This window comes from Aureococcus anophagefferens (genome assembly GCF_000186865.1).
Source record: "Aureococcus anophagefferens unplaced genomic scaffold AURANscaffold_25, whole genome shotgun sequence".
In the NCBI taxonomy this organism is placed as follows: domain Eukaryota; class Pelagophyceae; order Pelagomonadales; family Pelagomonadaceae; genus Aureococcus; species Aureococcus anophagefferens.
The window spans coordinates 190286-216484 of NW_008705585.1; the positions used below are offsets into that span (position 1 = coordinate 190286).

Below are 26199 nucleotides of genomic sequence, written 5' to 3' on the forward strand. Positions count from 1 at the left end.
TTGCCCCGCGTGCGCCGCGTGCCGCCGTAGCTCGGCCGCTCCTTGGCGTCGGGCGACTGGGCCGCCTTGTACTTGGACCGCCAGAGCGCCGCCGCCGACGCGCGGTCGTTGACGTCGTCGTCCGGCGGGGGCGGCGGCGGCGGCGGCGGCGGCGGCATGCGTGCGGCGCTCCGGGGCGGCGCGTCGGCGCCGGTGCGAGGGCCCTCGGCGGCGCGGACGGCCCGGTCCCCCGGCCCGCGGGGGCGCCGCGGCGACGAAGCTGGGGGGCAGCCGCGGTCGGGGACGATCCGCGGCCGCGGGCAGCTTCGTCGCAGGCGATGATTTGTTGAAGTGATTTGTACCGAGATTCTTCAGCTTTGGCCCCGCACGAAAAACCCAAAACGTGGGGCAGCCATGGCACGTCCAGAATTCGAGTTACCTTGGTAGCGCGGCCGCGCCTGGCCGCGGGACATGACGCGCGCGACCTTTGTCGCCCCCGGAACGACCGCGTCGGTGGGAACCAGCCTTCGGACCTGACCGCCGCACCGCGAACGATTCCATGGGCTGCTGCGCGTCGAAACGTCGGCCGCCGCCCCAGGAGGCGAAGCCCGTCGACGCCGGCGTCGCGGCCTACGACGTCCACTTCGTCGACGAGAAGAAGGAGGACCCCGACGAGGCCGCCGACGAGGCCGCCGTCGACGTGACCTTCCCGAACCCGAGCCCCCAGGGCAAGTTCGAGTTCGAGCTCATCTCCGGCGAGCGCGTGGCCCTCCGGGACGTCTACGAGGGCACCTTCGCCATCACGGAGTCGTCGGCGCGCAACGACCTCATCCAGGAGATGAACATCAAGAAGATGTGGGTGCGCCACGTCATCAAGACGGTCATGCAGCACCAGAACCTGACGGTGAACTGGCGCGAGGAGGGGGGGCGGCTCTACTGCAAGCGCACGATCGAGCTCGCCGGCGGCAAGGTCAAGATGGGCAACGAGTTCGAGGTGCGCATGGACGAGTGGGTGCGGACCCACGAGCACAACCCGAACAAGCTCATCCGCTTCGACACGGAGCAGCGGCTCATCCTCGAGAAGCAGAAGCTCGACAGCGGCGCCTTCAACGAGACGGAGCTCTGGTTCATCGACAGCGAGACGTGCATCACGACGGGCACGATCAAGCAGGCCGACGGCACGGAGAAGATCACCTACTCCAAGGGCGTCCGCGTCGCGGACATCGCGGCCGCGAACAAGATCCGCCGGCGGTCGACGGCCTACAACGGCCCCGCGCGGCCCCGCGGCTAAAGGCGGGCTAGGCCGCCCAGGGCCTCGCGTTCGCCCCCGGCGGCATGTAGGACTCGTTGACGAGCTTCTCGCCGAGCCAGGACACGCAGCCCAGGAGGTCCGCGTCGAGGCGCGGCGCCGCGGCCGCGGCCCTGAGCACGTTGGGCCACATGACCCTGCCCCAGATGCTCGGCTTCATGGTCAGCTGCTGCGTGCGGCCGCCGTGCCACATGAAGCCGCTCATGTGGCAGACCTCGGCCTTCTCCGTGAGCGCGAGGAGCTCGTCCGTGACCTGGTTGCCGCGCGCGGGCCCGTGGCCCGGGAACGGGTACTGGAGGAGCCGCGCCTCCATGTGGACGAGGTCCGGCCGCTTGATGGCCAGCGCGTAGGACTTGCGGCAGGAGTCGTGGGCCCAGCCGCCCCACGTGACGCGGTACGACAGGTCGACGTACGACGGGTCGCCGGCGCCGTCCCAGAAGTAGCGGAAGTAGGACGCGTTCGGCGCCGCCATGATGCACCCGAAGTTCGCCGCGTGGTCCCGCTCGAAGTTCTGCATCTCCAGGCCCAGCACGGCGTCGTACTTCCACCGGTAGTGGTCCACGCGCTTGTGGAGGAACGCGTCGCCTGGGCAGGACAAGAGTGCGAAAATTCCCAACTTCAAAGGCTCCTCTCTCGGCCGGTTTCCACTCGTTTCGGCTGATCTTTGGACGAGCGATCATCTCTCGGAACGGTCTCGAAGCGTGGGTGCTGTTTCCGGAACGCGCGCGCGCGGAACACTCACGTTGAAGCGACGTTGAATCACCCTTGTCCTGCCCTGCGCGTCGCGGTCGAGGTAGATGCCGCCGTGCTTTAGGATCGTGTAGAGGCGCATGACGTCGGAGACGTGCGCGAAGGTCTGCTTGCTGAAGTCGTGGCCCGGCTTGTGGTGCATGACCTCGGCCCAGGGGTGGCGCCCGCTCGGGTCGGGCGTCGGGTCCGCGTCGTGCGCGTACTCCGTCGCGCCGGCGGCCCGGATGCATTTCAGCGCCTCGGCGCCCGCCGCCGTCCGCGGGCTCGTGTAGCTCCAGTCGCCGTCGCCGAGCGGGCCCGTGTGCAGGTAGAGCGTCTCCGCGCGCTGCACGACCCTGGCCATGACGACGGACAGCGCCATCGTCCAGTCGGCGTCGCCGGACCGCCAGGCCCAGTGCGCGATGTTCGGCACGCGCGGTTCGACGCCCTCCGGCGGCACGAAGGTCTCCGCCGTGTCCTGGTCCACGGGCCAGGGCATGGCCATGGGCGTGATCTTCGCGTGGTAGTTCCTCGCCGCTTCCTTGAGCAGCTTCGGCTCCCAGCCCTCGAACCCCCGACCGTTGGCCTCGGCGAACTGCCGCGCGACCTGGTCGACGATGGCGCCGACCTCGGGGTCCGGCACCGGCGACGCGGCGGTCGCCAGGGGCAGCCACAAGAGCCAGCGAGCTGTCATCATCGTGCAGCTGTCGCCATCGTGTGCGCGGACGACGCGGCGCCGAGATACGACTTCGTTGATAAATTCAACTCCCATTTTTGTAATCCTAAGAGGGCTCTCGATGGTCGAGCCTCTCCTCGACCATGTGTGAAAACGCACCGAGCCGACCCGACGAGCCAACGACCCGATAGATGGCGACGCCGCACCGCTTCGACGCCGCGGGCGCGACGTGGGTCGCCTTCGAGGCCTGGGCCGCGGAGACGCTGCACCCGCGGCGCCTGCCGGCGATCCTGCGCGCGCTCAAGGACTTCTTCGGCGGGTCGACCTTCGGCGGCCTCGGCGGCGGCTACGGCGACCGCGCCGAGGCCCTGACGCACGGCGACGTGACGCAGCACGTCGCGGGCCACCGGGAGAACCTGGCCCTCGCGGAGCGCAAGTACGGCGCGAGCCGGACGCCCGAGGTCGCGCTCCGCCACTGGGTCGTCTTCTGCGCGGCGCGGCGCGCGGCGACGGCGCGGGCGACGCTGACGCGCGAGGAGCGGTCCGCGCGGCCCGACGTCACCGGCGAGGAGCTCGACTTCTTCAACGAGGACGGCGACTTCGACGCGCCCGCGGCCGCGCCGCCGGCGCGCGGCGCGCCGTCGCCGGAGCCGGAGGAGGTCGAGCTCGAGGAGTCGCTCTTCGCCCAGGTCGCCTACGTCGTCGAGGAGGCTATCGCCGAGACGCTGAGCGCGAAGCCGCTGCCGTCCGGCGCCCTCGCGCCGCTCGCGAGCCGCGGCGGCCTCCGGCGGCACCTCGACGCGGAGCGGCTCGACCGGCGGCTCGCGCGGAGCCGGTCGAAGCTGCTGGAGACCTACGTGCACCGCGACGCGTCGTCGCTCGGGGACCTGCTCGGCGGCGCGACGCTCAAGGAGTTCTTGGCGAGCCGCGCGCACCGCTTCAAGCTTTTAGGCGTCGACGGCCAGAAGAACCGGCCCCTCAAGCTCACGACGGTGCGCTACGCGGGCCGGCCGGGCGTGCCCCAGGGCTGCGAGGTCGGCGCGCGGTTCCTCGAGGGGGCCCTCGCGGAGTTCGTCGCGGCGGAGGGCGCGACGACGTGCGGCGCGGTCGACTCGTTCGCGCGCGCGCTCCTCGCGCCGGGCGCGGCGCCGGCGAAGCGCGAGGGCGGGACCAGGGCGGCGCTCTTCCGGACCTGGCTCCGCGACGAGTTCGACACGACGCGCGTGACGGTCGTGGACCTCCTCGGCGTGCCGTCGTCGGAGGCGCTCCGCGCGAAGCCGTCCAAGTTCTTCGTCGACGCGGACGACCTCACGGCCGACGCCGCCGTGCGCCCGGCGTGCGCGCCGGCCCCGGACGCGCCGGCGCCGGTCGACGACGACGACGACGACGTCGAAGCGCGGCCGGAGTGGGAGGCGACGCTGTCGCCGTTCGAGAAGGCCATGTACGTGGCCGAGGAGGCCATGGCCGAGATGCTCGCGGCGACGGACGCGGGCGCCATGAACGTGGGCGACCTCGTCGGCGCCTTCGCGACGCGGGCGGCGCTGGAGCGCGCGCCCCTGGCCTGGTGCCAGTCGCTCTGCGAGGAGATGGACTGGCGGCGCGCCGCGACGTTCGAGGACGTCGCGTCCGGGACGACCGTGCGCGAGTTCCTCGAGTCGCGGAGCGACCGCTTCGAGATCGACGACGGCTTCGGCGTCGCGGCGCTGCTCGACGCGGAGTACGCGGGCCCGCGGCCGCCGCCGGCCGAGGACGCGACGGACGCCGTCGACGCGACGCTCGCGAACCTGCTCGCCGGCGGCCCGAAGCGCGTGCGCGACCTCGCGCCGACGGGCCGCGAGCGGCGCGCCTTCCAGCGCCAGCTCGCGGGGCTGCCCCTCGGCGAGTACGTCCGGGGCTGCCCGCGCTACCGCGTCGCGGCCGGCGACTTCTCGTCGGGGGCCCTCGTGACGCACGTCGGCGCGGACCCCTACGCCGCCGTGCAGCGCGCGGTGCGCGACGCCGTCGCCGAGGCCTGCGAGGGCATCGGCCTCGCGCCGACGCTGCGGCTCGTCGAGGACACGCTCGGCACGCGGGCCAAGCTCGCGCGCCACCTCGCGAAGCCGGCCAAGCCCGGCCCCGACGGCGCGCCCGCGGCGACGGCGAAGCTCAGGGCGCTCCTCGCCTGCTACGAGGCCCAGGACGCCGCCGTGCTCAACAGGGCAGGACAAGAGAGCGAAATTCCCAACTTCAAAGGCTCCTTTCTCGGCCGTTTCCCACTCGTTTCGGCTGATTTTTGGACGAGCGATCATCTCTCGGAACGGTCTCGAAGCGTGGATGTGTTTTTCGTTACGCGCGCGCGCGGAACACTCACGTTGAAGCGACGTTGAATCACTCTTGTGCTGCCCAGGTGCTCAAGAGCCTCTGCTCCGGCGCGTCGCTGGAATTATTCGTCCGGTCGCGGCCGACGCACTTCCGGCTCCGCGACGGCCTGCTGCGCCTCGAGCGCGACGAGGCCGCGCTGGCCGTCGACCGCGCCCCGGGCGAGGCGCTCGTCGAGGCCGCCGTGCTCGAGCTGCTCGCGGGCCGGCCGCGCGCGGTCGTCAAGCTCGAGGGCGACCTCCGCGCCGCTTTAACCAAGGGCCGCCACGAGAACGGCGCGGCCCTCGGCGGGAAGACGGCCCAGCTCGCGGCCTACGCCCGGGGCGGCGACCTCTTCGACGTGCTGGGCCAGCCCCTCGCTGTGCCGAAACCAACCACTGGTTTGGGTGGTCCTGACCAAACTTGAGAATTCTCTAGCTCGGTCAAATCGAAGTCGATTCGGCTGATTTTTGGACGGATCGATCGCTCTCGTCGAGTTCTCGAAGCCCAGCCGAAGAAATTGTGTCAACACATTCGAATACGCTCACATTGAAGTCGGGTTGAAGATTTGGGTTCGGCGCAGGCCCCTCGGCGAGTTCCTGCGGTCGCGGCGCGCGTTCGACGTCGACCGGACGGCCACGGGTCCGAACGCGTCCGTCAAGGTCCGCGCGCCCGACGGCGACGAGGCCGAGGACGACGCGCCCTTTGTCGTCGCCGAGCGGTCCGACGCGTTTGACTACTGGGCCGCGCAGGCGCTCGTCGAGGCCGCGGTCGTCGAGGCGCTCCGCTTCGGCGCCGTGTCGCTCGCGGACCTCAAGAAGCGCCTCTGGTCCGTCGACGACCTCGAGCGCTACGACGCGCCGCCGGCGGCGGAGCGGCTCCGGGACGCGCTCCGGGACCACCGCGCGGCGACGCCGTCGAGCCTCGGCCGCGTGTCGGAGCTCACGTCCGGCGCGCGCGTGGCCGACTTCGTGGGCGCGCGGCCCCACCGCTTCCGCGTGAGCCGCGGCGACGTGTCCCTCGTCGAGGGCGGCGGCGGTGCGCCGCCGGCGCCGCCGGAAAGGCTGGGGGTCCTCGTGGACCGCGCGCTCGGCGACGCGTCCGCGACGCTGAACCAGCTCGAGTATTTTCTCAAGACGGAGCGCGTCGACGACGTCGTCGCCGAGTTCGCCACGACGCTCGGCGACTTCTGCCGGCGCTCCGACGCCTACGTCGTCTCCGGCTCCTTCGGCGCCGACGCCGTCGTGTCGCGCGCGGCCTCCGCGGCCCGCCCGCGCGCGGCCGCGCGCCCGGCGACCGGCCGCCGGCCCGGCGGCGGTCGCGGTCGCCGCGGCGGTCGCGGTCGCCGGCGAAGCGGTCGCGGCGGTCGCGGAGCTCGTCGCGGCGGCGGCGGCGGCGGAGCGGCTCGCGCGACCGGCGGCGGCGGAGCGACAGCGCCGGCGACCGGTCCCGGAGCCGGCGCCGGAGCCGGAGCCGGAGCCGGGACCGGCGCTGGGGCCGGTCCCGGTCGCCGGAGCGGCGCCGGTCCCGGTCGCCGGAGCGGCGGCGGCCGCCGGACCGCGCGCTTCCCGGCGGCTTCGGCGACGCGCGGCCCGCCGGACCGGACGGCTTCGGCAGGTCGCAGACGCCCTGCCGCCACTGGGTCCGCGAGGGCCGCTGCGGCTTCGGCGACCGGTGCCGCTTCGTCCACGGCGACGCCGGTCCCGCGCGCGCGCCCGACGGCGGCGGCCGCTACGGCCCCGCGGCGGCGGCGGACCCGTCGCCCCGGGCCGCGGCCGCCGCGACCAAGTGCCCGCGCTTCATCCCCGGCTTCCCGGACAGCTGCCCCGCGGGCGCGCGGTGCCCGCTCGTCCACGACGCCCCCGGCGGGAGCGCCGCGGTGTCCGCCGTGACGCTCGACTCGCTGCTCTAGGACGCGGGCAATGGTGAGCTGGTTTAGACGAGCGCGGCGGGACGCGGCTTCCGGGCTCCCCCGGAGCCCGCGGCCGGGCGGGCGGCGCCGGGCCGCGGGGATCACAAGCCGAAGGGCGACGACGCGTAGGCCATGGGCCGGACCGGCGGGTGGGGCACGGCGTCGAACGTCGTGAATTTCGGGTCGAGGTCGCGGTGGAGGTGGACGAAGGCGCCTTTGTTGCCCATGGCGTCGCAGTAGTTGGGCGCGGAGAAGACCGTGATGAGGTCGCCGCCGTGCTCGAGCTCGTAGCCCGAGTCGCGGACCTCGTGGCTCCGGATGACGAGGCGGAGGTCGTTCTTCGCGAGGAACGACCGCGTCACGTCCGGCCCAAAACTGAGGCCCACGCCGCGCTTCGACGGGCTCCGGCCCTCGTTGGCCTGGGGGTCGCTCCAGAGCAGGTCGCACATGAGGCCCGCGTCGGGCGGCTCGCGGTCGCGGTCGATGGCCCGGACGTCGTCGAGGACGACGCCGTCGTCGGAGCTCAGGCCGCCGTGGGTCACGAAGACCTTGGACTCGATGCACGCCGCCAGGGGCAGGAAGCAGAAGCACTCGTGGAAGAGCGCGAGCACCGTCGCGTCGTATTTGTGGCGGACCTCGCCCTCGAAGCCGTAGATTTTCGTCATGTTCTTCGTCTCGTGGTTGCCCCGGTTCAGGTGGACGCCGCCGGGATGTCGGAGCTTCAGCGCGAAGAGGGACGTGACGACCTCGACGCTGAAGGAGCCCCGGTCCACGAAGTCGCCGTTGAAGACGTACGGGTTCGCCGCGGAGGGGAGGCCGTTGATCTCGAAGATGTGCAGCAGGTCGTAGAACTGGCCGTGGACGTCGCCGCAGACCGTGTAGTGGGCCTTGTCGGCGTCGCCGTCGGCGTCGGTCTCCGGGATCTTGAGGTCCACGAGCGACCCCTCGGCCTGCAGGAGCGCCTTCGCGCCGAGGAGGATCTGGAGCACGTACTTCTTGTGGACGAGGCGCTGGTCCCGGAAGCGCTCGAGCATGCCCTCGACGAACTCGTCGGTCATCACGCCGTCGTCGCCCAGGCGCGGGCCGTCGTAGGCGTCCTCGACGACCATCTGCGACGGGTCGACCGTCGCGGACACGCACTGGTCGTCGCTGCTCTCGATCGCCGACGCGAACGCGAGCTGCTTCACGGCCTTCTCGCACTCCTTGAGCTTCGTGCGCGCGTCGCGGTCGCTCGGCCGCAGCTTGCAGACGGCCTTGAAGTCCCGCAGCGCCAGGCGGTACTTGCCGAGCGCGAAATTCGCCGACCCTCGCCGGTAGTAGGCCTTGATGTACGTCGGGTCGATGCGGATCGCCGCCTCGGCGTCGCTGATGGCGAGGCCGTAGCTCTCGGCCTTGATGTGCGCCATGGCCCGGTTCGAGTAGAGCACCTGGGGGGCCGCGGCGTCGACGTTCCGGGATATTTCGCGGCGGAAGCGGCGCGCGCGCGCGTCGACGCGCGCGGCCGTTGACGCGGCGCGCGCGGGCGCTGTCGCGCGTCGCGCCCCGGGCGCGCGGGGGTCCGGCGCCGCGGGCGCGGGCGCGGCGACGGCTCGAGGGCCCAGGGAGGGTCGGCGCTGCGCTGGCGTTGGGTTGGGCGCTGGCGACGCGCATGGTTCGACCCGTCGATCTCGATGGCCTGGGAATAGAGGGCGCACGCCTGCGAGTAGTGGCCGGCGGCGAGCGCCTCGTTGCCCTGCGTCTTGAGCTCCAATGCCGCCATTGCGCCTCGCGATGCGGCGCGCGACGCGGCCGGCTAGCTGGTGGGCGACGACTGCGGTGTGGCTCGCCTCGTTGACGTCAACAACTCAGTTCGGAAACGACACAAAACAAACTGGCAGCGGCAAGTTTACGGCGCAAGAGGGGCAGCCCGGCACCGCACCATGGCCGCGGCGCGGCTGACGCCCTTCCCCGTGGACGCGGCGCGCGCCGGCGACCTCCACGCCATCACGAGCTGGCGCCAGCGGCAGGCCGGCGCGGGCCGGGTGGCGAACCCGGTCGACGCCACGTTCCAGTTCGACGACTGGCGGCCGCTGCAGCTCGCCGCCGCCGAGGGCGACGTCCGCGCCGTGGAGACGATCCTGGCCGCCGGCGCGGACCCGAACGGCTGCGCGAGTAGCCGGTTCCTGCCGAACTCGTCGGCGCTCCACGTCGCCTGCCGCTACGGGCACGCCGGCGTCGTCGGCAGGTTGCTCGCCGCGGGCGCGGACGGCGGCCGGCCGGACAGCCTGGGCTTCGCGCCGCTCCACTACGCCGCGGCCCAGGGCCACCTGCGGACCGTGGAGGCCCTGCTCGACGCCGGCGCGCCGCCCCTCGTCGCGGGCTCGAAGCTGGCGCCGCCGCACGAACTGGCGCGCCTCGCGGGCCACGACCGCGTCGCCGCGGTGCTGGCCGAGCGCGCGTCGTCCGCCGTCGACGCCGCCGCGGACCACGGCGCGCTGCGCGCCTGGCTCAAGGACATCGGCTGCGACCAGTACTTTCCCCGGATCATCGCCGCGGGCTACGACTACGCGCAGATCGCGGCGCACGGCCTCGACCGGGAGGACATCGCCTGCTTCGGCATCCCCGCGGACAAGAAGGGCCACGAGAAGAAGCTCCTCAACCGCTTCAAGTTCCCGGGGCTCGGCGAGGCGCCCGCGGCGGACGACAAGGAGGACGAGGACGACGACGACGACGACGACGACGACGACCGAGTCCGACGACGACGACGACGACGACGAGTCCGGCGAGTCCGAGGACGACTCCGACGCCATCAGCCCGAGCTCGTCCGTCGACACGTAATGTTTGAATGTTATGCTGAAGGCGCGTTGCAGATCGCATCGAGCTCGATCGACGCTGGCATCTCCCGAGTCTGGGGCAGCGATTCGGGCCGCGAGGCAGCCCCTTCGGCAGCCCGCCTCGCTCGAAAGTTTGCACCATGCTGCGCCTCGCCGCGCGCCACTGCTCCGTCGCCGTCGCCGGCGCCTTCGGGTCGACGTCGCTGGCCCTCTGCGCGCCGGAGAAGCAGTGGGGCTGGCGCAGCGCCATCCCGGGCCTGCGCGGCCCCCAGACGCTGCATCACGGCGCGGAGAAGATCGTCGTGGACGGCCCGCTCATCCCGCTGTCGCGGCGCTACCTCGGCACGCGCATCGAGCGGTCGCCGCGCGCGCAGCTCCTCATGGGCGACGAGGAGGTCGAGGCCTGCGCGCGGCTCATCAACGACCTCGTGGACCTGGCCTTCTTCGACGAGGAGGACGAGCAGGAGATCTTCGAGTTCTGCGTCTGCCACGTCGCCGAGGTGCTGAGCCTGCGGCTGCCGAACCGCTTCCTCTGCGTGATCCACTCGTCGCGCGAGATGCCCGCGTCCGACGCGCTCGACGTCGAGCACAACATCTGCGAGTGGGTCTTCGACTACGTCGAGCTCCCCTTCCTCGACGTCCTCGACCGGCGCTGCGTCGTGCGCTGCGTCGTCAAGCTCATGACGCGGAGCATGACGATGGCGTCGACGCCCGTCGGCGGCGATATGACGGACGAGGAGCACACGCGCATCGTCACGGAGATCTTCCTCAAATCCATCGACCACCGCTTCACGGATTTGGAGGAGCGGGAGAAGCTCGTGAACTCCTTCGCGGCCTACGCGGAGAAGATCCCCCTCGTCCCCGGGAACGTGGTAGCCACGATCTGCGACAAGCTGGTCTCGGCCATCGCGGAGAACGTCCAGGCGGCGCTGACGTCGTCCTACCAGCTCTGCAACGCCGCCATGCTCGAGGGCCGCGACCTGCGGGCCCTGGCGAAGCAGGAGTCGGACGCGGCGTGCCACGCGTGCGACGACGCCGCGATACAGCAGCGGCCCTTCGAGGTCGTCTTCCGCAGCCACCTCGCGCGCGAGATGCTCGACCTCAAGGCCTTCCCCTTCAACTGCCTCCCGGGCCCCATGCACCGCTCCGCGTCCCTGACCTTCATGGAGGAGGTCCTCACGATGATCGAGACGGAGAAGCTCGAGGCCGTCTTCGCGGACTCCGCGGCGCAGAAGTAGGTCCCGGTATTTAGGTGTCGCTAGTAGTCCTCGAAGTCGCAGGCGACGGCCGCGAGCGCCGCCGGCGCGTCGGAGGAGTCGTCGGACGACGACGCGCCCTCGTCGTCCTCGCGGACGCCACGCGCGTCTCGCAGGAACGCGCGGCTCTCGGCGACGCACCGGTCGCAGTAGCAGGTGAAGGACCAGTGTCGCAGGTTGAGCACCTTCCGCCGCCGCCGGAAGTCGCGCCTCAGATCCTCGGCCGTCAGGCAGTAGGAAAAGACGATCTCGTCGCCGGGCGCGACGGCCCGGAGCGCGCGGAACTCGAGGCCCGCGTATCTGGAGTCGAAGACGTCGCCCTTGCGCACCGGCGGCGCCCCGGCGCTCTTGAGGTAGCGCTCGTAGGCCGCCCGCTCCTCGTCGTCGAAGACGAGGTCGCCGGCGGCGGCGGGCTCCGCCTCGACGGCCCGCGCGGCGGCCGCGGCGTTCTCGAGCTCGAAGAGCACGACGACCTCGACGTTCGGGTCGCAGGAGTGCGCCGCCGTGCTCACGCGGTCGTAGAGCACCAGCGCGCCGCCGTCCGCGGGGAAGCCGTTAAACTCCCAGCCGCAGATCAACTGCGCGAGGTCGGAAAAGTCCGCGCCCGGCAGCAGCTTCGCGGCGGCCCTGGCGCAGCGCGCGACCTCGTGCTGGAGCCGCTCGCGCTCGCCGCGGGGCGCGCCCTTGTCCATGACGGCCGCGTAGACCGGCGGAGCCTGCGACAGCGTGCAGATCGCGGCGAAATGGCTCCGGACGTGGCCGCAGGCGAAGGGCGCGGCCCGGTGGAGCTCCTCGAGGAGCGCGAAAAGCGCCGGCGCGTCCGACGGCAGGCTCACCATGATCGGCGCCTCGCTGAGCACCGTGTCGCCGGGCGCGGCGCGCTGGGTCGCGAAGAGGCACCGGCCCTTGCCGGGCAGCTCGCGGACGACCGTGGTGCTGCCATTCTTTTGCATCGATCGTCGATGAGGGTTGTCGCAGCGTTGCCGCACAAGTCGTGTGATGAGTGTTATCGCGCAGTTGCCGCGCCGTCAGTCGGCGGACCAGATCCACATCGCTTGCGGCAAATCGGACGCTGCTAGGCTAGGAGAGGTTAACAGCTAGAGGGCCTACCCGGGGGCTGCAACTTGAAATTCAAGAACCACGTTGATGCTGAAACGCAAGCGAATGATGATGATGATGGAATGAAGCATGGAATGCGCTAGAGAGGCCCCGTGAAAGACCATGCTCTGGCCCGCCGCGCTGGTAGCCGTCGCGCTGCTCTGGCTGTGCCGCGCCGCGTTGCTGTCCTGGCGGCTGTCGCAGCTGCTGTCGGCGTCGACGACGGTGCAGGCCGCCACCCTCGGCGTGCGCTGGGCCGAGGGCGCGCTCGAGGTCGGCGTCGCGGAGCTGCGGACGAAGCCGCCGGGCGCGCCCTTCGCGCCGGACGTCGGCGCCGTCGCCGAGGCCAAGACCGTCGTACACCTCGCGTCGATCTTCAAGAAGGTCGTCGACGTCCGCGAGGTCTCGTGCCGGGGCGCGTCGCTGCGGCTCGACGTCGACGGCGCGACGGGCCTGCTGACGCTCGACGGCCTCGCGCGGCGCCGCGGCGCCAGAGGCGACGTCCCGCGGCCGCGGCTCGAGCGGCGGAGCTCGGCGACGGAGGGCCTGCTCGACGGTTTGGGCGAGCCCTTCGCCCGCGCGCTCCAGAACTACGAGCGCGAGGTCGAGGCCTGCGTCGGCCGCGTGGCCGCGCTCGAGCTCGTGCCCTTCTTCTGGAAGAGCGAGACGCGCTACCGCTACCGGCGCTTCGTCGCCGAGGACGTCGAGCTGAGGGTCGGCCGCGGCGTCTGGGCGAGGCTCGGCGACGCCGTCGAGGAGGGCACGGTCGCGCGCGCGGCCGCGCGGCCCGCCGAGGAGTCGGACCTGATCCTGGCGGCGGCGGCGTCGGCGACGGCGGCGTTCCGGAAGCTCGGCGACCAAGAGGCGTCGCTGCGCGTGGCGAAGTTCGACGTCAACCTCGAGACGTCGACGTCGCTCGACGACGACGCGGGCATCGAAGCGGTCAAGGACAAGATTTTGGACGCTCTGGTGGACGTGCTGTACCGCGCCGTGGACGCGGGCGCCTGGGCGCGGCTCCAGGGGTCCGCCGGCGGCGCCGCGCTCGCGAGTTTGGCGACGCGCGCGCTCGACTCCGGCGGTTTGCTCGAGGTCGCCGCGCGGAAGGTCGTGCCCCTGCTCGAGGAGGCGCGGCGCGCCGTCGAGAGCGAGCTCACGTCCGTGGAGCGGTCGACGTCGCCGAAGTCGCGGCCGATGGTCCAGCAGCTCCTCCGGGACCTCTCGGACGTCGTCGACGACCTCCTCGCCGTGCGCCACAAGACGTTCCGGGCCGGCCCGACGCTCAAGCTGCTCCAGCGGGCCGCGGACGTCGCGCGGCGCCTCGAGGGCGTGTTGAGCAAGGCCAACGCGGAGCACATCGCGCTCGACGTCGCGCGGCACGGGGCAGGAAAAGAGTGATTCAGGTTCACTTCAACATGAGTGTTCCGCGCCCGCGCCTGTCGGAAAAAGCATCCTCGAGAGCGCTCCGAGAGATGATCGCTCGTCCAAAAATTAGACGAAACGAGTGGAAACCGGCCGAGATATGAGCCTCCAAAGTTGGAAATTTCGCACTCTTTTCCCGCCCAGGCGCGGCACCTCGACGACCAGCTCCTCGCGGCGCTGTCCGACTTCGCGCTCGACCTGGGCGCGTCGGCGCTCACGGCTTTGCCGCCGGGCCGCGTGGCCGGCGACGCGAACGGCGTCGAGTACGCCGTGGACCACGTCGACCTGTCGCGCGTGCGCGTGACGCACGAGAACCTGCGCGTGGCCTTCGACCGCGACCTCGGGTCCGAGAGCCTGCTCCACGTCGACGTCTATGGCGTCGACTGCCCGCTGTCGGACCTGCGCTGGTCCGTCGGGAAGAAGGACTCGGCCGTCTTCCGCGACGAGGGCTACGCGCACGCTGCGGTGTCGAACATCTGCCTGGGCCTCGACCTCGTCGCCGCGCGGCGGCCCGGCGACGGGCGGCCCGGCGGCGGCGCGCCGTTCCTGGCGCTCCGCGACGCGCGCGTGACGGTCGACGCGTGCGCGCTGAGCTTCGACGGCACGGCCTACGCGTGGCTCTACAACGCCGTCGCGGGCTCCGCGAGCGACCTGCTCTCGGACTACATCGAGACGACGACGACGGACTACATCCACGACGAGGCGGGGCCGCTCCTGCGGAACCTGAACGACTTCCTCGACGCGCAGGGGCTCTGGCCGTCGCTGCTCCGCGTCGCGCGCGTCGACGCGGAGCGCCTGCCCTTCTCGGACGGGTCGAGCCCCCCGCGGACGCCGCCGGACCGGAAGCGCGTCCGGCCCGAGGGCGCCTCGCCGCGCGCGTCGCCGGGCTTCCGCGAGGTCGAGGCGACGTGGATTTAGGGTGCTTAAGTGCACATTGAACATCAGTTGAACGGCAAAAACAAAACTCTGAGGGGACGATCTGGCGGCTTCGAGCCTAGGTACGCGCGAGTCGAGCACCGCTACCGTCCACAGCATCGTCGAGGAGCCGCGCGTCGAGCACCGCTACCGTCCACCGCATCGTCGAGGAGCTCGCGATGGCCAAGGGCAAGAAGCGCGCCGCCCCGGCCAAGGAGCTCGCGATGGCCAAGGGCAAGAAGCGCGCCGCCCCGGCCCCGGAGGTCTCCGTGGAGGTGCTCCTCGCGCAGATCCCCCGCGCGCAGCTGGAAGAGCTGGCGCTCCATCTCTACAACGGCAACGCGGCCAGCCGCGACGACCTGGTCGCGTACGCGAAGCGCGGGCGGCCGGCGCCGGTCGTGGCGGTCGTCGACGGCGAGGACCGGCGCGGCACGGGGCGCTTCGACGCCGTCGACGGCGAGTCGCTCTCGCGCGTCATGGCGTACCTGCGGCTCGCGGACCGGCTCCAGGCCGTGGTCTGCGTCTGCAAGCCGTGGCGGCGCCTGCGGTCCGCGCGGGGCCTCTGGGGCCGGATCTTCTGCAACAACGTCGGGCTCCTGTCCGGGGGCCTCGACGCGGCCGAGGCGGTGCCGCTCTGGGACTCGATGTCGCTCGTCGGGCCCGGACTCGCGAAGCTCGTCGCCTGGCTCGAGCACAAGGACGCCGTCGACGCCCTCGGCGTGCGGACGGGCGCCTACGGCTCTACCTATCTTTCGTCGGCGGCCGTCGTCGGCGCGCTCCGCGATTTGCCGGGGCTCCGGCACGTCTTCCTCGACGGCAAGCAGATCAACGCGGAGATCATGAAGCAGCGGCCGCCGTGCCTCCCGCGGCTCCGGACGCTCGCCGTCGGCACGGACGTCAACGGCAGCGCGCCGCACTTCGGCAAGTGGATCGCCGCGGCGCCCTGCCTCGAGGCCCTCGAGGCGCCGGACAAGCTCGCGACCTACGCGTCGCTCTCGGCCGCGCGGCACGCGTGGCGCGACGCGCGCGGCGGCGGCGACCCCGTGCTCGCGCACCTGAAGATCACGGGCATGGAGCGCCAGGACTACCGCGCCGTCTCCGTCGCCGGGTCCTGGTTCCCGAACCTTGAGACGCTCGAGTTCAACGCGAACTCCTACTCGGAGGCCGGCTGGGACGGCGTGCCACCGCTCCACCCGTTCCCGCGCCTCCGCGCGCTCAAAGTCCAGAGGCTCGCGACGTATCGCAACCACTTCAGCACCGCGATGCTGACGGAGCTCGTCGGCAAGCTCCTCGCGGCGACGCCGAACCTGCGCGCGTTCCAAGTCCGCCACGGGATCTGCTACTCGAAGCCGCCGCTGCCCGCGCCCGCGGTCGGCCGCGCCTTCGCGACGCTCCCCGCGTCGCTCCGCGAGCTCGCGCTGAGCGACCTCCGGATCGACCCCGGCGACCTCGACGAGGCCAACGAGCTCGAGGTCCTCCGCGTCAACGCGTGCTTCTCCACGGGCAAGAAAGGCCCCGAGCCGTTCCGCGCGGCCTGGCCCGACCTCGAGATCGTCGTGGACTACGAGGACGAGGACGCCGCCACGTAAGCGTGTTACCCCCGGGGAACCGCGAAGCGCCGCAGGGCGACGGCGCACGCGGCCTCGAGGTCCGGGTCCGCGACGACCGCGAGCATGGAGTCGCGCGCGAGCCGCGCGACGACGGCCGCGTGGGACTCGAGGGACGCGAGCGCCGCGCGGACGTCGCGGTCGCCGTCGTCGCGCAGCTCGAAGAGGGGCCGCGCGCAGCGGAGCAACGCGGCCGGCGGCGGCGGCCGCGGCGCGTTCGCGACGTCCGCGAGGTCGTGGAGCCGGAGGTTCGCCGTCCACGACTCGCGGCCGACGGCCGCGCGGCAGTGGTAGACGACGACGCGCGGCCGCGCCGTCGACTCGTCGTCGTCGTCGTCGTCCGGCGCGTCGCGCGCCTTGAGGAACGCCGCCGTCTCGCGCGCGTCGCGGAACGCGGGCTCCTCCGCGACGGCTTTGACCTGTGTGGAAATCAAATCTTCAACTCGAATTCAATGTGCGCATAATCGAACGATTTGGACGCGAGTCTTTCAGCCGTGCTTCGAGAACTCGACGAGAGCAATCGATTCGTCCAAAAATCAGCCGAATCGACATCGATTTGACCGAGCTAGAGAATTCTCAAGTTTGGTCAGGACCACCCAAACCAGCGGTTGAATTCGGCACAGGCTTTGACGAACGCCGCGAGGCCGTCGCGGCGCCGGACGATGACGTCGGCGCGGAGCGTCGCCCACCACCACTCGCGCGGCGGCAGCCGCGGCACCTCCAGCGCCCAGTCCAGGTCCGCGCCCGCGCCGCCGTCGTCGACGCGCGCCGCGCGCCGCAGCTTCCGCGCGAGCTCGCGGAACTGGCGGTAGCGGCGGTCCACGGTCCACTCGACCCAGGCGCCGATGGCGCAGTCGATGGCGTAGTAGGCCGTCCGCGTCCCGCGCGCCGCCGGCGGCTCCAACACCGCGGGCGCGAGCGCGAAGGTGCGCCGGTCGTCGCCGTCGTCGGGCTCGCGCGCGGGCCGCGGGCTCTCGTCGCTCGGCGGCGGCGGCGTCGCGTCGTCGCTGCCGGACCGGTAGACCCAGCGGCTCGCGGCGCGCGCCTTGACGAACGCGCCCGCGCTGTCCCGCCGCTCCTTGGCGTCGTCGGCGACCTCCGCCGTCGTCAGCGTCGCCTCGAGGGGTACGCAGCCGCCCGCGTCGACGCGCTCGCCGCCGCGGAACGCGGGCCCGCGCTCCGGCGCAGTCGCGAACGTCGCGCGCGGCACCTTGGCGACGCTGCCCAGGGACGGCGCCGCGCCGGAGGCCGACGCGAAGGTCACCTGGGCGACGCGCGCCCAGCCGCCGCGCCGGGGCACGTACTCGAGCACCGACAATCCGCTGAGCGACGCGCGCAGCCCCCGGCCGCCCAGCGCGCCGCGCGCGTGGAGCCCCGCCAGCAGCCGCTCCGCGCCCCACCACTTTCCGGAGCTCCAAGCCTGCTTCTTCTTGCTCTTGAGCAGCGAGCGCACGGCGCCGTCCTGCGGCGACCCGCCGCGGTGCTCGTTCTCGAATTTGCGCAAAGCCGTCGACCGCGCGAGGCACTCCTCGAGGCGCGCGGCGAGTTCCGGCGCCGCGCGCGCGACGTCGCCGTCGAGCTCCGCGTACGGTAAGATCGCCAAGGCGCAGGGCGCCTCGGAGCCCGAGCAGACGTCGACGTCGGCGTTTCGGCTGCCGCCCTCGAAATACGACATTTCGCCCACCAAGGACCCCTGGCCCAGGGTGATCGGCGGCGGCGGCTCGTCGTTCTTCCCGCCCGGCAGCTTGATGGAAACGCGGCCCTCGAGCACGAGCGCGAGGAACGTCGCGCGGTCGCCGCGGTGCATCACCCTCGCGCCCACTCGCTCGAAGCGGGCCACGGTCATGAACGCGCTCAGGCCCGCGCAGTCCGCGAAGGTCAGCTCCTTCAATTTGTCGTTCAGTTTGCAGGCCGCGCGCAGGTCCTCGACGCGGCAGCGCTCCGAGGAGTCGCAGCAGAGGCTGCCGCGGCCGTCGACGGAGTCCTTGCGCTCGTACTTGCCGCTGAAGAAGCCCCGCATGCCCGTGATGCGCGCCACGGACTTGCGCAGCGTGCGCTCGGCGAGGCGGTTGCCCGACGACCGCTGGAGGCGCTGCTCCATGATGCTGCCGAAGAGCGCAGCCCAGACGAGCGGGCAGCCAATCCGAGAACAACACGCAAAGCCGACGATGCAGCAAACGTGAACCTTCAACCATTACCGCGTCTTGCCCGCGCGCTTGCCCGGCGCCGCGGCGGGGCTGTCGGGCGCGCCGCCGCCGCCGCCGTCGCCCGGCCCGTCGGCGCGGTGGGGCGGGTCGATGCGCCGGAGCACCGCGAAGGGCACGCCCATCGCGACGAGGCCGAGGAAGCTCCAGATCACGGTCCAGTCGAGGGTCGCCTGGACGAAGGCCTCGCCCGCGTTCGGGTCGATGCCGCAGAAGCCCGTGGTCCGGTCGCAGTAGGCCGCGCCGGGGCAGCGGTAGAGCTCGTCGCAGCCGAAATCCGCGGCTCGCTCGAACGCGGACACGGTCCCGAGCGGCGCCGGCTTCTCGGCGGCGCAGGCCTCGGCGCTGCCGAAGACGCGCCACTCGTCGCCGGCGATGGCCGCGAAGCAGCGCGCGGGACCCGCCTCGTCCGCGGCGGCGGCGGCGGCGGCGCGTCCGGCGGCGCGTCCGGCGGCGCCGCGGCCGGATCCGCGTCCGGCGGCGGCGCCGCGTCGGGAAAGGGCGCGGACCGCTTCTCGAGGATCTCGTCCCCGGGCACGCGGAACTCGATCCAGTCCAGCAGCAGCCAGACCGCCGCCATGGCCACGATGCAGGCGACGCCGCCCCGCGCGCTGAGCGAGCGCCGGATGTTGCGGCCGGCCGGGGATCGCGGCGACGACGGATCCATCTGTTGCCTTTACGGACGCATCGCCGCAGCGGGTGGAATGCTGTGCGCGCGGTCCTGCGGGCGCTCTCCGGCGCGGGGCAGCGTTTCGATGATGTTTCGCGTCGGGGCAAGGGTGAAGGAGCCGCTGCGTGGATGCGAGGTGCATCGCCGCCAAGGTCGCTTGCGCCCTCTAGTTGCTCGACGCGCCGTGCGCCTCGACGAAACCGCCCGCGGCCGCTGCCCCCTGCGCCCGCCGGCGCGCGCCCCCGGGCGCCGCGCCGTCCCGAACAAAGCCATGGCGTCCATGCTCTCCGCGGAGGCGAGCCACCTCTTCCGCATCCGGCGCACGCTCCTGAAGATGCTGAAGAAGCGCAACTACGTCGTCGACGTCGCCCAGCTCGAGATGTCGAGCGAGGCCTTCCAGGAGCAGTTCGGCGAGCAGCCGAAGCGCACCGATCTGACGATCCTCGCGGAGCACGAGACGGACGCCGAGGACCAGGTCTTCATCTTCCTCCCCGACGAGGAGAAGGTCGGCGTCAAGACCATCAAGCAGTACTGCGAGATGATGAAGGAGGCCTCCGTGTCCCACGCCATCCTCGTCGTCAAGGCGGGCATCACGCCCTTCGCCAAGACGGCGCTCCAGGAGATGGCGTCGATGTACCTCATCGAGCACTTCCGCGACAACGAGCTCCTCGTCGACATCACGGAGCACAAGCTCGTGCCCGCGCACCAGCCCCTGAGCCCCGAGGACAAGGCGGCGCTGCTCAAGCGCTACAAGCTCAAGGAGAGCCAGCTGCCGCGGATCCAGAAAAACGACCCCGTCGCGCGCTACTACGGCCTCAAGGTCGGCGAGGTCATCAAGATCGTCCGGCCGTCGGAGACGGCGGGCCGCTACGTGACCTACCGCGTCTGCATCTAGGGCGCACCGCGTAAAAATAGGCTACATGATCGCGCAGGGCACCGTCGGGTCCGCGGCGCGCGACGGCACGCCCGAGCAGAAGCGGCCCGCGGCGACGACGTCGGAGCAGACGACGCGGTCGTCGTCGGGCCCGTCGCCCCGGACGAGGCCCGCGAGGTCCGTGGCCGACGCGGCGTCGTCGCCGAGCGGGTCCCACCGCTTGAGCGTCCTCCGCCGCTCGCGCCGCGGCGTCATCCCCGGCTTCTTCGGCGGCGGCGCCGGCGGGTCGTCGTCGAGCCGGAGGATGCGCAGCGCCGCGGCGCAGGAGTTCTTCGCGTCGAGCGCCGCGCCGCCGCGGACGCGCGCGAACTCCGCGCGGCGCTTCTTCGGCACGAGGTCCTCGACGCGGAGCAACCGGAAGGGCGGGCAGCGCTCGAGGCCCGTCGGCGCGTGGGCCGCGTTGGCGCCGTCGCGGAGCGTCGCCGCGAACTTGCCCTCCGCGTCGCGCGCCTCGCCGACGGGGCCCCGGCAGACCGTGACGACGTGCGTCGCGTCCAACGCGACGGACTCGAAGCGCCAGCGGTCGTCGCGCGTCCCGTCGACGGCGCAGCGCGCCTGGAGCGTCTCCTCGTAGAGCCAGGCCGCCGGCGTCGCCCAGGAGCCGGGCGCGGCCTCGTCGAATTCGACGCGCCGCAGCGGGAAGGCCAACCCGTCGCCGCGCGCCTTCACGTAGGCCTCCTTGCAGCTCCAGAGCGCGGAGAAGACGCGCCGCCGGCCCGCGTCGTCGGGCGCGCCCTCGACGCGCGCCCACTCGCCGTCCGTGAAGCAGTCGCGCAGGCTCTCGAGCTCCCGTAGGAGCGAGGTCTGCTCGGCCCGTCGGCTCGGCCCGTCCGCCGCGCAGACGTCGACGCCGCAGAGCGCGTCGGGCTCGGCGGCGAGCACGACGTAGTCGCCCTCGTGGCTGATGTTGAAGTTGAAATTCGGCGCCCAGGGCCTCTTCGCGGCGGACGCGAGGTACGGCTTCTTGCCGCGCGTCCGCGCGACGCGCACGTCGTCGAGGTCGAGGCCCAGGGCCTCGGCGCAGGCCGCGCGCGCGAGCAGGCGCGACAGGAGCGCGCGCCGCCGGTCGTCGTCGCGCTCGAACTTGAAGACCGCGCGCCGCTCGCCCTCCTCGCGGACGAAGCGCAGCAGGAAGTCGAACTCCGCGGACACCGCGGGCGCGTCGGCGAGGGTCCACTCGCTGAGGCGCATGGCCCAGCGGAGCGACGCGCGCTGCTCCGCGCGCGACGCGTCGGCGGTCTCGTCGACGCGCTGGAACTCGCTGACGCTCACGTTGCCTAGGAGAGAGTGCGTGGGTTATGGTTGCTGCCGTTTTTTTGTGGATGCTTACCGGCGCTCGAGCACAACGTGGCGGTCTGCGAGCCGTCCTGGCACAGCACATTCTGGCACGGCGCGACGACGTCCTCGCACGACATCAGGCTGCGGCAACCCTCGATCGATGCTTTTTTTAAGAGCGTCAACATTGTCACTCATCTTTCGGTGAAGCCATCGGGGCTGCGTCGTCACGATGGCGGGCTCGGCCCACTTCCGGCGCGCCTGCATCATCGATCTGCAGGCGGGCCTCTTCGGCTACACGGTGGCCTTCACGGGCTCGACGCTGTCGGCGATGATCTCCGCGACGGACCTCTGCCCGACGGACGACCTCTGCGCCCGCGGCGCCTTCGTGGCCTCCGTCGCGCCGCTCGCGGCCATGGTCGCGTCGCTCGGCGCCGGGCGCGCGACGGACCTCGTCGGCCGGCGGCGCTACCTGCTGCTCGTCTCGGCCATCTGGGCCGTGGGCTACGCGACCATCGCGGCCGCGACGTCGTTCGCGGGGCTCGTCGCCGGCCGCGCGATCACGGGCGTCGCCATGGGCGCGACGTCCGTGGGCGTGCCCGTCTACGTGACGGAGCTGAGCCCGCCGGACCTGCGGGGGCCGCTCGGCGGCCTCTTCAACGTCTTCATCTCCACGGGCATCTTGCTCGTCTTCGCGCTCGGCGTGCGAGGCGCGGACGGCGGCTGGTGGCGCGTCATGGCGGCGCTGGGCTGCGCGCCGGCGCTCCTCGCCGGCGCCTGCATCGCCGGCGGCCTCGTGCCCGAGTCGCCGCGCTGGCTCGCGGCCCAGGGCCGGGCCGACGAGGCGCGCGCCGTCGCCGCGGCCCTCTACGGCGATTCGAAGGCGTCGGCGAAGCTCGTCGACGACGCCGTCGCCGTGGCCCCGGGCGGCGCCCGCGAGGGGAGCTTCCGGTCCCGCGCCGTCGTCGCCGGCGTCGGCGTCGTCGTCTGCTTCGTCGCGACGGGCAACAACGTCATCCAGGCCTACATGGACGTGATCCTCGAGGCGTCGGGCGCGTCCGCGGACGCGGCGACGCTCGGCGCCGTGTCCTTCGCGGCGACGCAGCTCGTGGGGGCGCTGGCCATGGCCGCGGGCGTCATCCAGGCCTTCGGGCGCCGGCCGCTGCTGCTCGCGTCCGCGCTGGGCGCGGGCGCGGCGCTCGCGGCGATGGGCGCGGCGTCCGCGAACGGCGCGGGGTTGCTCGCGATCCTCGCCGCGGACTGCTTCATCGCCGCCGTGACGCTCGGCCTGTCGACGCTGTCCTGGGTCTACGCGTCCGAGGTCTTCCCGGACGCGATCCGCGGCCGCGCGATGGGCTCCGCGACGATCCTGTTCTGGGGCATCACGTTCTGCTTCATCGAGTCCTTCGACGTCGTCTCCGGCCTCATCACGATCCCGGGCGTCCTCTTCATCTTCTCGGGCCTCTGCTTCGCGTCCGCGGCCTTCGTGTTCTTCTTCGTCGTCGAGACGCGGCACAAGTCCCTCAACGAGGTCCAGGCGCTCTTCGTCGGGGAGGAGGGGGACCCGCTGCTGGCTTAAGGTTAGGTTTCCCTTTGCTGCCTTGGTTGTCAGAAGAGGTTGTTGCAGTGCGTGCGCAATCGGCAGACTTCCATGTGGAGCGAGCATATGGGAGGCTGCGCCGAGGCCTCGGCAATCGGGCCCCATCTTCTTTCTATAATAACCAATGCGGAAAAGTACGAGAGCCGCTATATCGAAGTTGGCAAAGACCATCGCGATTAAATTCCATCACGGATACTAAAGTAGCCCAATAAGAAAGCTATTTTACTAAAGTAGCCCGATAACCAAGCTATTTTAACTCTGGGCGCCTCTAATTCATGGCGGTCACTATGTTGGCTGTCGGGAAGGATGGCGAGGGTGAAACAGTCTTCTACGACAAGCAGAAGTATTCGTACGTCCGCAAGAATACGAAGCGAGTAAAATACCCTTATGATGAGCTGGACTCGAGCGTCTCGTGGACGTATGATGACGGCGCGAAGGTCATGAAGGGGCAGCTGCCGGAGTCGCTCGGTTATCAAGACGGGCAGGAGGTCGGAGTGATCACCGGGGTCACGAACACGAACAGCAAGGTCGTCTTCCACGAGTACCAGTACAAGATGAAGACGTCTGAGGGGCGTCTGGTCAAACTTCCTTCCTGCAAAACAACCTGGAACCGCTGGCTCGCGCCGCAGCAGGCGGGTGGCGACGTGGACGAAATGAAGGGCCAGATCGGCAAGGCGATGTGGAGCCACCCGCAGGTGTTGCAGGCGGCGACGCTGCCCGGGTCCGGGGCGGCGGCCGCGGCCGTGGCCGCGGCCGCGCCGACGGCCGCGCCGCCGGCGCCGGCGCCGGCCGCGGCGGCCGCGGCGCGTGCGGGGCCAGCGGCGCTGCAGCCGTCGTCGGTGCACGACACGGCGGAACCCCCCGGCAAGAAACTACGCACGGCTGCCGGCGGCGCGCGGCGCGCCAACGGCGCGCGCGCGGCCGACGCGGCCACCTCGTCGACCTCGCCCGCGCCGGCGCAGATGCCCACATTCATCCGCAGCAACCAGGAGATTGACCTTCGCACGCTGCTGAAGAGCAATCCGGTGAGCGAAGACGTCACTGACAAAAATTTGGAAAAAATTGTCAAAGCGGTCGCCGGCCATTTTGAAGACTTCTTCCGCAAATTTGAAGCGCCGACGCGGGACTTGGTGAACCAGAACACGCGCCTGGACATCGAGAACCAGTCCCTGACGCGGAAGCTGAACGCGACAGAACTGAAGTTGACGCATATGCGGGCGCGCTACGAATGCGCAGAAGATCCCGAGGAATTAGTGCTTCGCGTCGCCGAGAATGTGAAGTTCCTGAGGAAGTTGGGCGAGGAGGTGCTGCACAACCTGCACACGTTCACCAAGAGCCTGAACGAATGGGCGGGCAAGAAGGTGGGGGACAAAAACGAGAACGGAGCATGTGCGGTCATCATGAATGCGCTCCAGGAAGTGAAGGTATTCAGAGGCACCCACTATGCTTATGACACTCCAGACCCTCATGGAGCCTCTTATTCCCGGACAGACTTCGCCTTTGAGTTGCGCGATGATACGGGATGGCCATGGCCGGTGGATTTCCGCGGCCGGACATTCATCGAGGTCAAGTACGTCAAGTGCAAAAATAATGGCCATAATCTCGATTGGAAAACGGCGGAAACACAGCGCCTTATCGTCAACGTCGAGAAATATTTTGAGGAAGCAGTCGACTCGGAGAGTGGACAATTCTACGCTGGTTTGGTTTTGGTGTTGGTCGAAAACGAGGTCCCCGCACGCGAGATCAACAATCTGTACGACCAACTTCGCCCCGTAACCCTCAAAATTCAGGCCTCCGTGCGCGGCATTCCGAAGAACCAATGCGCCAACGTGGGCCTGAGCATCGCTCGCATTGGTCTGCTTGCTAGGGGTATTGCACCTTACTGTCGGTCCTCCATGGTCGCGGCGCCGTCGCCGCCGGCGGCCCTCCATCGACAGGCGACAACTTAGCCCGCCCATAGCTAGCGCGCGCACGCCGAGTGTTGAGTAATGCAGTTCATATTGAGTGCGACTTGAAGGGCAATTTGCCTCGCTTGCCCAAGCTGCGACATGGCGCCGCGCGTGTCGCGCGGAACGGAGGCGCGCGGCGCGTGTCATGTCAGCAGCGTCATGCCGTGAGCGTCCTCATGCAGCCACAACCATGCGACTCGATGCATCCCGCGCGGTGTGTGATTCTCCGGGAGCGGCGCGAAATGAAGGTCGACGGACGCAAAAGTTAGCTGCCTCGCGCTCAATCACCAGGCATCACTTTGTCTACGATGGATGCTCTCGCTAGCGACGCAGCAGCGATCTCTCTCGAGGACCAAGAAGAGACCGATCCGCTTCGAGGTGCGACGCCAGTTTACCGGATCTGTACGCACAACGTCGGAGGCATCTCCGCGTCTGGTGCAAAAACGTTGAGCCTGGGTTCATCTGATGGCAGTGATGCAAGGGAGCTCATGGCCACGCCAACGAAGACCTCCCATGACGCTGAGCCCGAGACACCGGAGTCCCGACGGTCCGTGCCGGAACTGACGTCCCCGAACTCGAAGGCGAAGGTTGCAAAGGCCCGAAACTTCTCCAAAAATCTCATCAGGGATTTTGCGAGCTGCAACGTCTTGTGCATTCAGGAGGCGGGCTCACGAGGCTTCGCCTTGAGCCTGCTGAAACGGATCTCACCGGAGTGCGGATTGCTGGGCGAGATGTCCTTCCTCGGCGTCGACGTCGAGACCGCGAACGCGAACAAGCGCGCCTTCAAAAAAACCATCGCAGGGGCCGCAGGCGTGGAGGCGAGTTCCATCGTCAAGCTCGAGTTCGCCGACGCCTGCCGGCGCCTCGGCGCCCGCGACTCGTCGGCGCTTGGCGTGACGGCCAAGTATGGCATCAAGGTCGACGATGAGGATACAGCGGCCGTGGTCTCCCAAACGATCACGACGGCCAATTCTGAAGAAATCGCCGTCCAGGGAATCGCGAGCGTCACGTGCACGGGCATCGTGGCGCCCGAGCTCGTTCTGCCGCAAGCCTTTGCAGACAACGTCGAGCTCCGGCAAACGACGGGCGAGCAGCGCGGGGATTGGCATTTAGTCTGCCGCGAAGAGACCAGAGGCTATCTTGCGACCTTTTGGCGAAACCTGACAAGCACGGCGAGTAGACTCGCTGACGCTACAGTGGACACAGTGGATGACATTCGGAGAAGTTTTGACATCCATCCGTCCATGGGCAAGATGACGGTTTATATTCGCCGCGCTCTTCACGAGCTGAAGACTCGGTCTCTGATCGTGGACGTCGATGGTCGTTTGATCATCAACATGCATTTCTTTGCGGCTAGATCGGGCACGGCGACAATCAGAATTGGAAGATTCGCAGAGATTGATAGGTTGCTGCGTCGGTACGCCGAAGCTTCTGGACGCCGCATCTTTCTGCTCGGCGACATGAACCTTTCTCCGGAACAATGTGAAGTGTATGATGAAATGGTTCACCGTGACCTG

At 70.4% G+C, this 26199-nt stretch overlaps 7 protein-coding genes across 7 annotated transcripts in view; 4 read left to right on the plus strand and 3 right to left on the minus strand.

Annotated features, from left to right (window-relative positions):
* The window catches only part of AURANDRAFT_66686 (hypothetical protein), a gene marked incomplete at both ends in the record, with an annotated part of 4201 nt that extends 1487 nt beyond the window's left edge, over positions 1–2714 (minus strand). The window contains 3 exons of the mRNA XM_009042008.1: positions 1004–1173; positions 1332–1873; positions 2042–2714. Of these exons, the coding sequence (XP_009040256.1) occupies positions 1004–1173; positions 1332–1873; positions 2042–2714 (1385 nt within the window). The remainder of the gene's footprint in view (positions 1–1003; positions 1174–1331; positions 1874–2041) is intronic.
* A 4329-nt stretch (positions 2715–7043) lies between these two features.
* AURANDRAFT_59408 (hypothetical protein) lies at positions 7044–8701 on the minus strand (the record flags this gene model as incomplete). The annotated part of the gene is given in 3 exon segments (XM_009042007.1): positions 7044–8369; positions 8587–8617; positions 8637–8701. The coding sequence occupies 3 exon segments, from the start codon at positions 8699–8701 to the stop codon at positions 7044–7046; spliced, it is 1422 nt and encodes a 473-aa protein (XP_009040255.1).
* A 3531-nt stretch (positions 8702–12232) lies between these two features.
* Positions 12233–14446, plus strand: AURANDRAFT_66688 (hypothetical protein; the record flags this gene model as incomplete). Its single annotated transcript, XM_009041935.1, has 2 exons — positions 12233–13474; positions 13673–14446. The coding sequence occupies 2 exons, from the start codon at positions 12233–12235 to the stop codon at positions 14444–14446; spliced, it is 2016 nt and encodes a 671-aa protein (XP_009040183.1).
* A 90-nt stretch (positions 14447–14536) lies between these two features.
* AURANDRAFT_72348 (expressed protein) lies at positions 14537–16049 on the plus strand (the record flags this gene model as incomplete). The annotated part of the gene is made up of 1 exon (XM_009041936.1): positions 14537–16049. One exon carries the CDS (start codon positions 14623–14625, stop codon positions 16030–16032), a length of 1410 nt encoding a protein of 469 aa, XP_009040184.1.
* A 3155-nt stretch (positions 16050–19204) lies between these two features.
* AURANDRAFT_31430 (hypothetical protein) lies at positions 19205–19819 on the plus strand (the record flags this gene model as incomplete). The annotated part of the gene is made up of 1 exon (XM_009041937.1): positions 19205–19819. The coding sequence occupies one exon, from the start codon at positions 19205–19207 to the stop codon at positions 19817–19819; it is 615 nt and encodes a 204-aa protein (XP_009040185.1).
* Positions 19820–20329: 510 nt separating this feature from the next.
* On the minus strand, positions 20330–20782 carry AURANDRAFT_6573 (hypothetical protein; the record flags this gene model as incomplete). Its single annotated transcript, XM_009042006.1, has 1 exon — positions 20330–20782. A coding segment is annotated over one exon (453 nt), but the record flags the coding sequence as incomplete, so codon positions are not given.
* A 583-nt stretch (positions 20783–21365) lies between these two features.
* SOC10 (hypothetical protein) lies at positions 21366–22712 on the plus strand (the record flags this gene model as incomplete). Its single annotated transcript, XM_009041938.1, has 1 exon — positions 21366–22712. The coding sequence occupies one exon, from the start codon at positions 21366–21368 to the stop codon at positions 22710–22712; it is 1347 nt and encodes a 448-aa protein (XP_009040186.1).
* Positions 22713–26199: the final 3487 nt, after the last annotated feature.